This window comes from Sinocyclocheilus anshuiensis, unplaced genomic scaffold (assembly GCF_001515605.1).
Source record: "Sinocyclocheilus anshuiensis isolate Anshui unplaced genomic scaffold, SAMN03320099.WGS_v1.1 scaffold91, whole genome shotgun sequence".
Taxonomy (NCBI): Eukaryota; Metazoa; Chordata; class Actinopteri; order Cypriniformes; family Cyprinidae; genus Sinocyclocheilus; species Sinocyclocheilus anshuiensis.
The window spans coordinates 294,317-304,852 of record NW_015552636.1 but is presented as its reverse complement, the minus strand read 5'-3'; the positions used below and the strand labels follow the sequence as shown (position 1 = coordinate 304,852).

Genomic DNA, 10,536 nt, shown 5'->3' with positions numbered 1-10,536 from the left:
TCAATATTTAGATTTTTTTGCACCCTCAGATTCCAGATTTTCAAATAGTTGTATCTCAGCCAAATGTTGTCCTATCCTAACAAACCATACATCAATGGAAAGCTTATTTATTCAGCTTATATATAAATCTCAATTTAAAAATATTGACCCTTATGACTGGTTTTGTGCTCCAGGGTCACAAATAGTATCCCAGTGATGCTAAAATAACACCAAACAGTAGTAAACGCAGTTGCTTTGGAGTGTGTTGTGGTGCACATTGGGTTTCAGAGATCACTAGGACTCTTTGTAGGTGAACACTGCAGTTTATATGTGTAGCTCATTCCAGTTAATTAGTGGTCATGCTCAACCGAGCGTTTTCAGATGAGTTCAGGTTAGTGCAGCAGTGTTTAAGGGAGTTTTCCTCTGCTGCAGTTTCTATACCTAGATTTTTAAACCAGCGTTTAGTAAAATTCTCTTCTTTTTTCTCCAGCAGGCGATGTGTTTTCTGGCATGGATTGGATGACGGAGAAGTTAGACCTGAATGACTTTGACCTGGATTCTCTCATCGGATCATGTGATTCAGACGAGTCTCCCGGTTCTCCAGAAGAGCTGCTGGCCTGTCTGGACACCGAGATGGATCTGGATCTGGATTCACTTCCGTTCGGCTCAACAGAGCTGGACCTGGCTCTGCCTCCACTGACCCTCGACCTTCAGGAGCCAGAAGAGGTCAAGTCTGAGCCTCCGGATCCCAGCTTCACACTGGAGTCCGCCGAAATCATGCTGACTCCATCCCACATCGTGCTGCTGCTGACTCCCAAAGAAGAGGCGAGCGGCGCCGATCCATCCGACAGCGACAGTGGGATCTTGGATCCCGAACCCTCGCCGAAGCCCACGGGCTCCTCCAGAACCAAACCCTACTCCAGACCCGAGCCGGATGCTGTGAAAGCCGTGCCCGGTGCTCCTAAAGTGGTGGAGAAGAAACTGAAGAAGATGGAGCAGAACAAAACGGCCGCGACGCGCTACCGGCAGAAGAAACGCACCGAGCAGGAGACGCTGAGCTCCGAGTGCGCCGAGCTGGAGACGAGAAACCGCCAGCTCCAGGAGAAAGCCGAGTCCATCAGCCGAGAGATCCGGTATCTGAAGGATCTCATGGAGGAGGTTCGGGCTTCCAAACACCGCAGGCGCAAAGCCCAGGATGCTGTCAGCTCTGGTTAGGGTTAGATGCTTCCCCTGCTGTTTCTGATCTAAACTCATGCATTCTCTCACATTCCCTCGAGTCGTTTATCGTCCAGAAAGGGGCTCATCATCAGTCAGAGTTGTTACACTGAATCTAGTGCTTGTAAATAGGCTTCACTTGTGCAGTTTAAACTGGCTAAACATGCTAGATCTGTCACGGTGTAGTGTGTTGGCTGTATGCTGTTTTCTATTAAAGACGCCAGCAAAATCATGTCTTGTGTGGGCTGCTTTCTTTTTTGTTTTTTTTGGTAAAGTACTCAAAACATATATTGTAATAAAGGAAAAAAACACATTTGATGACTACTACGCCCCCAAAACCTCCCTCTTCCCCAACCCAACACACCTCAGGACTAAAGATATCTAAAGTAAACCACATAAATACCAAACGAGTATAAAGATTGGCAGTAATAACTGAAAGAGTAATGATAATACCTGCGGGCTGGATATGTTTGTTTTTTTACTAGAAACACTTGAGATTTTCTCAAACATCTTTAGTCTATTAGACATAACTAGGGTTGCAAAGGGGTGGAAAGTTTCCGGAAACTTCCAAAAAAATACTGGAATGTTTCCCAAATTTACTGGAAATTTTCCACCTGTTTGCAACCCTAGACAATACGTAGGTAAATTAGAGTGCGTTCATGTACCTAATGTGTGTGGTTCATGAAACAGACCTGTAATGTGGCTATAGGTGCACTGTGCATTAGAATGCATGTGAAAAGCGTGCATGAGCTGATATTAAAATGCATCTGGTCAAATTTAAAGAAATGCAGCAGTAGTTTTAACTAGTACTCCATATGTGATTATGAACAGTTATTGGCCCAAGGTTCTCTGATTGATCTGTGACATCTAGGTTTTTATAATAATGCTAAAATCAGACTCGGCTCATGTTGTTATGCTTGATTTTGTCCTTTATGTTCAAACGGTCACGATGTCCTGGTTCACACTGACCTGCTGTTTGTTTTTACAGAGTTGGTCAAACTTCATGATTATATGTGGGCTGTTTCTCAATCCCCTTTACTGAAGAATATGATTTTCAGAGGAATTGACTTCAAATATGTTTTCTGTAAAGATCAATTATGTATGAGAATATCTGAACGGTGGTTGATCTATGTTCGCTGTCATCGTGAAGGAGACGCTCATTTCCCTCAGATTCTCAGAATTTGACTGGACGGACGAGAACAGACTTTACCTGTAAACAAAACAACCTGCTCATGTTTTTAATTTCAAAGCAAATGTGGGAGTTTTCCTGACTGCATCCAAGCAAGCAAGCACGTTTATTTATATAGCACTTTTCCAAAGAAGTTGATGCAGTTCAAAGTGCTTTACAAACAAAAAGGAATTTTGAAGGAAAAAAAAAGAAATCCATCATGACCTGCAGTTTGAGCAGAATGGCCATAATTATTATGAAGTAGCCAACGGGTCTATTTTCTAAAGAAAACAATTTTTGGATTACATGTGGGCTGTTTCTCAATCCCCTTTACTGAAGAATATGATTTTCAGAGGAATTGACTTCAAATATGTTTTCTGTAAAGATCAATTATGTATGAGAATATCTGAACGGTGGTTGATCTATGTTCGCTGTCATCGTGAAGGAGACGCTCATTTCCCTCAGATTCTCAGAATTTGACTGGACGGACGAGAACAGACTTTACCTGTAAACAAAACAACCTGCTCATGTTTTTAATTTCAAAGCAAATGTGGGAGTTTTCCTGACTGCATCCAAGCAAGCAAGCACGTTTATTTATATAGCACTTTTCCAAAGAAGTTGATGCAGTTAAAGTGCTTTACAAACAAAAAAGAATTTTGAAGGAAAAAAAAAGAAATCCATCATGACCTGCAGTTTGATCAGAATGGCCATAATTATTATGAAGTAGCCAACGGGTCTATTTTCTAAAAGAAAACAATTTTTGAATTTACATATTACCTTAAAATATGACTCAAATATGTTTTTCTAAACTCAAACTCTTTGGGATCCCTGAAAATTTTTCTAATCAGGTGTTCAAATGAGGTGAAGCATAAAAACAACTTCCAAGCTCAGGAGAAGAGAAATGATCAGTATAAAACCGATAAAGCTTTACATTTAGTCCTTTAGCAGACACTAAATGTGGATGTTGAAAAGCTTAATTGCTCAATCTAAATTAAAATTTCTCTCTTCTCTTACATGATATTTGCATGCAGATTTAATAGATTATATGGAACATTTGCGATTTTTTGTGACATCTAAATATTTGAAATGTAACACATTTGTCACATCGCAGGACCATTGAAGTGAATATCTAGTTTAAAAGGTATTTATTTATTATTTATCTCTAAACCTTTTCACCTAAATATCTGCATGTGAGTTTGAGGAGAGCTGTGCTGCTGTTGAGGAACAGGAGTGTGTTTCGTCTGGACCGCAGGGTTTCTCACGGCTCTGAGCTGAACCCAGTCTGTTCCTGTAACACATGCAGTGAAGGACACAACACACACACACACACATTTGTCAAAGCAATCGCTCCAGCTCGCCCACAGTGAGGTCTTCATGATGAACCTCAGGGTTTCTAACCAAGAGTCTGATGCTTTTCATATTCAGAGAAGGACAGAATCTGATCCGACTGCTCAGTTCATTGGGTTAATATGACATTAGCTTTGTTAAGAGATTGTGTGTGTGTGTGTGTGTGTGTGTGTGTGTAGGGCCGTTTCTAGCCAATTTGACGCCCTAGGCGAAATCCCTATTGCCCCCCCCCCAATTATATATGTATATATATATATATGTATATACAGTATATGTATATGCATACATATGTATATTCTTTTCAGACACCAGTTGATTGTCAAATTCAAATTGGTTGTCATAGTAGCGACACTAATTTAATCTCTAGTAGCTAAGACATTGCACATAATTTACACATAAATCAATTTTATTACATTTGGATTTGGATGCATGTTTAGATATTATCAATGGCTCCTTTTTTGTCTTTATCTGTTTTTTGTTAAAAAAAATGTTTTGTTGTTTCTTGAAACATTGATTTAAAGTGTCAGTTATTGCATTATTATTTAGGTCAAACCCTTTGTTACCCCAAACTACATATAAAAGCTTGATCAGTGGCATAAAAGTAACCAATGCAGCTACTTAATCCTTTGCTACTCATTAAGGTGTGAACTTCGCCTTTAAATAACGTGACGCTCTGCCCGTGAGTGTGTGTGTGTGTGTGTGTGTGTGTGAGTGTGTGTGTGTTTGTGTGAGTGTGTGTGTGTGTGTGTGAGAGTGAGTGTGTGTGTGAGTCCTGTTCATGGATTATCTGTTAAACTCACTGATCTGCTCAATCAGCTCAGGCTTCATCTGAGACAGAAAATAACTCTTGGAGAAGAGTTTCACATCTCAATTTAAAGCTAAAATTAGTTTGTTAAAGTGACATTTCACACATTTTGCAACAAGCTGACTTACTCTGATATGAATAAGCCATATATGTATGCTGCACTATTTTTGTATTGCACTATGAAACTAATTAGTAAGTGCTCTGACAATGTGATTGTAGCATTAGTCAAGCCAGTAAAGCACATTTCAGCTGAAGACTGATTCAGTGCAGTGTGGTTTAGAGCGGATCAGACCGGTTCAGTCAAACAGCAGGAACTCAGTCACCTACTCACTGTTAATAACAATAACTCACGCACATAATCGCTGCATGCTTGTGAACAGATATGCGTTTGCCAGCAAAAGATCAAACTATTTCAATGACTGAATTAAGTTGTTTTATTATTGTCATTTCCAACTCTGCTGTTAAAACAACACTACAGAATACAGAGCTATGATACAGCAATCACCCGCTTTATCTCTGGTTCTTTGCACTGGAGGACGCTAAATAGATTTTATTTTTAAAAGAGAGGAAGGGTCTCTGGACTTTACCTGAACACCTGAGCATTGGCGCCATCTGCTGCTCGAGATTAAACTCACAGCGCAGTTCCGCTTCCGGATTCATCTGATGCTGAGCAGAAGAACAGAGCTCGTCATGCGGAAGTCCGGCGAGTTATGAACAGGGTTTGAGTTTATGATATTTCTCTGAAGCTCTGCAGGTGTAATGAGAGTCAGTCCGCGGCGGGTTCTGAACTGCGCTGTGTGCTCTCTCATACTCGGAGGTGTTTTAGGAAGGTAACGTTACAGAAATAACGTACTGGAGAGCATTTCTACTCTGCGTGTTTAGAACTGTGTGTTGAACAGCATGCTATTATGATGCAATGTTTGAGCAAACTGATACATTGTATTTTTCAGGATTCACAGATGAACAGAGAGTTCAAAAGAACCGCATTTATTTGAAACAATCTTCTGTAACATTATAAACGTCTGTACTGTCACTTTGTTCAATTTAATGCGTAAAAGTATTCATTTGTTTTCTTTTATATCTTACTCCTAAATTTTGTAAACTTTTAAGTATCACAGTTTATTCAATATAAACTATATAAATTTTGTGCAGCACAACTGTGTTCAACATTGATAATAATCAGAAATGTTTCTTGAGCAGCAAATCAGCATATTAGAATGATTTCTGAAGATCATGTGACACTGAAGACTGGAGTAATGATGCTGAAAATACAGCTGCGCATCACAGAAATACATTACAGTTTAACAGAGATTCACACAGAAAACAGCTGTTTTAAATTGTAATAATATTTCAAATTTTTTACTGTATTTTTGATCAAATAAATGCAGCTCTGATGAGCAGGAGATACTTCTTTAAAAGATTTATAAAAATATCACCGACCCCAAAGGTTTGAACGCCAGTGTACTGAAGTGTACTAGTTGGAGCAGAAGTGATCTTCTGTCATGATTTACTCGCTTTATCTTGTTCCAAACCTGTCGGACTGTCTTTATTCTGTGGATGCCAAAAGAAGACATTTCAACACATTTCAAGTGTTTCTTTGTCAATACAATGAAAGTCAACAGGGTTCAGTTGTTGTTTTGAAACCTGTTGATTTTTAACAGTATAAGATGATGGAATTTAATTTTTTTTGTGAGCTATTTCTTTAACCCTTTAACCGTCACCCCCATTCATGAATTAATACATTTTGTAATATGATTTTGAAGAAATAGAAGGGGGCAGTGGGGAAAATATCTATTTAGGAGTCTTAGACCTTTCCAATGATAAATGTGACCCTGCAGCACAAAAGCAGTGTTAAGTCGCTGGGGTATATTTGTAGCAATAGCCAACAATACATTGTATGGGTCAAAATTATACATTTTTCTTTTATGCCAAAAATCATTAGGATATTAAGTAAAGATCATGTTCCATGAAGATATTTTGTAAATTTCCTACTGTAAATATATCATTTTGATTAGTAATATGCATTGCTAAGAACTTCATTTGAACAACTTTAAAGATGATTTTCTCAATATTTAGATTTTTTTGCACCCTCAGATTCCAGATTTTCAAATAGTTGTATCTCAGCCAAATATTGTCCTATCCTAACAAACCATACATTAATGGAAAGATTATTTATTCATTATGATGTATAAATCTCAATTTCGAAAAATTTACCCTTATGACTGGTTTTGTGGTCCAGGGTCACATATAGTTTGTCATGATTAGATTAGGATTTATTTGTAATACAGAGAAGCAAATTTAGGTGTCCCTCTGAGGCGACGGGTGACAGTTAAGAGGTTTAATATCCGCCTCCTCCTTCCTTTCACTCCCAGAATGTCGTCGTCATTGGTGTCTGGGCTCCCGGACCGGACTGTGATCTGGGAGACGTCAGAGCTGTCGGCGCATCTGCACTCCTCCCCGTGGACTCCAGGGGTCGCTGTCGTCACCCAGAAGAACTTCGGCGGCACCGCCAGCCTCTTCCACTTACCTGAGGATGCATTTCTGCATCTGCTCCTGGGCGCAAGATCCGTCGCGCACCAGCTGTGTGAGAGTCTGGCGGTGCAGCGCTGCGCTTTGGTCTATACTCCACACAAACGGGCCGGAGCCGAGCTCCACGTGGTGCCGCTCCACGGCCTGCAGGCGGATTGGAAACCTCACCTCGCTGCGCAGGAGGATTTCCAGGCGTACGATCCCGGATACGTCAGCTCCAAGAGCGGGCCGCGCTGGACGGATGAGGATCTAGACGCCATCAGGAGCCAAATCTGGGCTCAGCTGCCAAACCCGAACGCGGCGCCCAACTACACCTTTCTGGGCGATCCGTCCGACCCCGGGCTGTTCCCACGCATCGTGCGTGGAGAAGAGAAGCAGTGGAGAGTTTGGGAAGATGAAGAGCATGTGGCCTTCCTCACGCCGTTCCCCAACACACCCGGACTGACCGTTCTGGTCCCTCGGAAGCCCCTCTCCAGTGACATCTTCCGGCTGGAGGAGGGCGACTATCGGCGGCTGGCGCTGGCCACTCGGAAGGTGTCCGGGCTTCTGGAGGCGGGGCTTGGTGCCTGGGGGGTGGGGCTTATTTTTGAGGGCTTTGAGATTGATTACGCTCATGCTAAGCTGATTCCGCTCATCTCTTCGCCTGATGAAGCGGAGACGAGCCTCAGCTGTCCGGCTCCGGAGTTCTTTGACCGCTATCCGGGTTTCGTGACGTCCGTCAGCGGTCCGCCAGCCAGCAGGGAGAGTCTCCACGAGATTTGTGCCAGAGTTACCCCGCGCTAACTAGGGTTGCAAAAAGTAAATTTTGGAAACTTTACAGTAATTTTGGAAAGTTTCCAGGATTTTTTATTTTTTTTAATCTTCTGGGAATTTTTGGAAAGTTTCCGGAAATATTCCACCCCTTTTCAACCCTAGCGCTAACAGCTTTCTGTCGATTTAATCAGCAATGTTTATAGGAATGGCAGAAATAACTAGTGTTTGACTGATATATTGCCAAGGCCGATATATCGGCCGATATTTGACATTTTTCAAATATCGGCATCAGCCGAAGTGTTCGAGACGGGACTTTTATTTTGTCAGCACCTGATCTCACACACTGCAAACAATGATTTCCTTCTTTAGTATGTTTGTCTTGTTTTCTAGTAGAAATATCTACAAATTCTGGAATTAAGATATGTTTACTTAACAAGTAAAATGACTTATTTTGTCTTGTTTTCTGAAAATATTATCCACATTTTGTTAGTTTTTGCTTCAAACAAGTAAAAACATCTGCCAATGGGGTAAAGCAAATAATCTTGTTTAGCCTTTGAATTAAGATTATTTTTCTTACCCCCTTGGCAGATATTTTTGATTGTTCAGGTCAGACAAAGGAATTAAAAAGTATACACACAAAAAAATGACATTATTCGAAAAAAAAATAAAAATTCCCAATGCACACAAACTTCCCAGATTACTGAGTGCGCTGTTGGTTACAGTGCTCACTTCCTTTTTATTTATATAGATTTTAAAACATTTCTTTATTTGTGAAAAATCCTGTAATAGGATTACAGAATCAAGTAGTTGTCATCTAAAGTATAAGTATGTTTATTTTACACACTTATCATTTTAAAATTATTTCAAATTTCTTAAATATTAATTAGAATAAATAAATATGATACATATCGGCTTTATATCGGCCACCCTGTTCTCTAAGATATCGGCATCGGCTGTCAAATATCGGTTGACCACTAGAAATATCTGTATACACATTTGTGAAAATGATTGATTTTTAAGGAGATCTTAGCCGTTCCTCAATACCAAGCACACAAAGTTTGGACGTCCAGTAATTCTACAAATGGAACAGCACTGGAGGTGTATTTACAATAAAATTAAATATGATGGCAAACACCACTGCCTCTTTTCATTTAAACATATTAATAGCCACAAAATGTATTTTAGGCACACGTAAATATTTTGATTGCCTTCACTGAATGTATACTTAAAACAAAATATAAAACACAACACTCTTTTCATTTTCAGAAGTGAAGAACAGGTGAACACAGACATGCAAGTATGTTAAATATGGAGTTCCTTTATGTATCACACATTAGCTAATATTCATATTTCTTGTCCTAATGTGACCATCTCTAGCAGTCAGAGATCAATGACAACACAAGCTTACATGAGCTTCTACTGTAAATGTTTTTCGTGTTAATTAATCTCGTAGCATCATCTACAAGCTCGTACCATCTGCGCCATCTCAGTCCGTTCTTAATTAATCCCCAGGCATTTTAATTAACGTCTTAATTGGTGACTCGTTAATGTTCTTAATTATGCATCTGGAAAGCTGGTATCTAATCTGTGAGAAGTAAAAGAATCAGGTTATCTGACACAAACACAACAGTGAGGAGAAGAAAGTGAAGTTCAGATTTGTTCCCAGAGTCTGAAGATCAATCAGAAGAGAGTCACGAGGAGTTAAACGAGCAGCGGAGAAACAGGCAAACAGGAGACGTCTGGGGAAACATGACACAGAAAACACAACAACCGGCACAGTTTCACAAAGTCAACATGCTGATGACGAGCGCTTCGTTAAATCAGTGCTTCTCTACTGGTTTTGATCAAATCAGCATTTCAAATAAGAGCAGTACTCCAACCATAAACCCAGCATCATGCAACACGGCGCTACAATTGACATATTAAACATTGAAATGTATTAATATTGTAATAAGTAGACCCTGCAAAGGCTCAGTAAGATGAAAAATTATTTACATGACTTTAACCAAATTGAAGTGTTTCTCTGCAGCAGACAGTTCAGAGTGAGTGAACGTTATGCATTTTTTGAGTGTGTAGTTTTGTTCATGGTTTGAGGATGAGAGCATCACACACCCCGTCCAAGTTGATCCATATGTCTAATTTGACTTTTACCCCTATAAAGAGAAATCTTACTGTTGTAGGATGAATTTGTGCCAAAATACTGTAGAGTTTGATGGACACACAACCTTTGACATCATCAGTAGCTATGGATATGGAAGGTGTTTTCTCTTTTCTTTATTTGGTTGATGAGTCTATTTTATTGTAAAAATGTTTAGTTTTGTTTACTTTTTTGCACTTAACATTGTGTTTTTCCCTCTTTCAGTGACCAATCACGACAGACCTGAGACACGCCAGTTGAGAACCACAGAAAGATACAATGACAACCCAAAGGTCTACAATCACACACACAAAATCAGACAGTTTTTCATTTCAGACGCTCACGCTGATGGGTTTCTTGGAGGGACTCTGCAGGCATTGACAGAACGTGGAGCGCTCCATCTTAGAGATGTAGAGCGAAGGCTCGATGGTGCAGCTCAGGTCCATGATGGAGAAGACGCCGAGAAGAACCTTACAATGCAGCTTCATGAACGAGAAGGTGGAAGCAAATGGCAGCAGAGCCACAGGAGGCAGATAGCTCCCAACGATGATGCCGAGGACGATAATCACCATTTTAAAGGCCTTCTTCTTCACCGGGTTCATG

At 40.2% G+C, this 10,536-nt stretch overlaps 3 protein-coding genes across 4 annotated transcripts in view; 2 read left to right on the top strand and 1 right to left on the bottom strand.

The window, feature by feature from the left end:
* Positions 1 to 1,426, top strand: part of atf4a (activating transcription factor 4a) — a 7,891-nt gene extending 6,465 nt beyond the window's left edge. Inside the window, exon 3 of one of the 2 annotated variants that reach the window (XM_016458136.1) lies at positions 473 to 1,426. In XM_016458136.1, the coding sequence (XP_016313622.1) occupies positions 473 to 1,194 (722 nt within the window). In that variant the 3' untranslated portion in view covers positions 1,195 to 1,426. Of the gene's footprint in view, positions 1 to 469 lie in introns of both variants that reach the window. The other variant, XM_016458135.1, reaches the window with a different exon arrangement.
* A 3,760-nt stretch (positions 1,427 to 5,186) lies between these two features.
* LOC107666689 (uncharacterized) lies at positions 5,187 to 8,162 on the top strand. Its single transcript, XM_016458109.1, has 2 exons — positions 5,187 to 5,344; positions 6,887 to 8,162. The coding sequence occupies exons 1-2, from the start codon at positions 5,274 to 5,276 to the stop codon at positions 7,824 to 7,826; spliced, it is 1,011 nt and encodes a 336-aa protein (XP_016313595.1). The 5' UTR covers positions 5,187 to 5,273; the 3' UTR covers positions 7,827 to 8,162.
* A 2,085-nt stretch (positions 8,163 to 10,247) lies between these two features.
* LOC107666692 (uncharacterized) overlaps positions 10,248 to 10,536 on the bottom strand; it is a 7,316-nt gene continuing 7,027 nt past the window's right edge. Inside the window, exon 3 of the mRNA XM_016458112.1 lies at positions 10,248 to 10,536. This exon is cut by the window's right edge and continues 32 nt beyond it. Within this exon, the coding sequence (XP_016313598.1) occupies positions 10,266 to 10,536 (271 nt within the window). The 3' untranslated portion in view covers positions 10,248 to 10,265.

Coding starts and splice junctions, on each gene's coding strand:
- LOC107666689 (XM_016458109.1), top strand. CDS start 5,274: ATGAGAGTCAGTCCGCGGCGGGTTCTGAACTGCGCTGTGTGCTCTCTC. Junction 5,345..6,886: donor CTCGGAGGTGTTTTAGGAAG/GTAACGTTACAG, acceptor TTTCACTCCCAG/AATGTCGTCGTCATTGGTGT.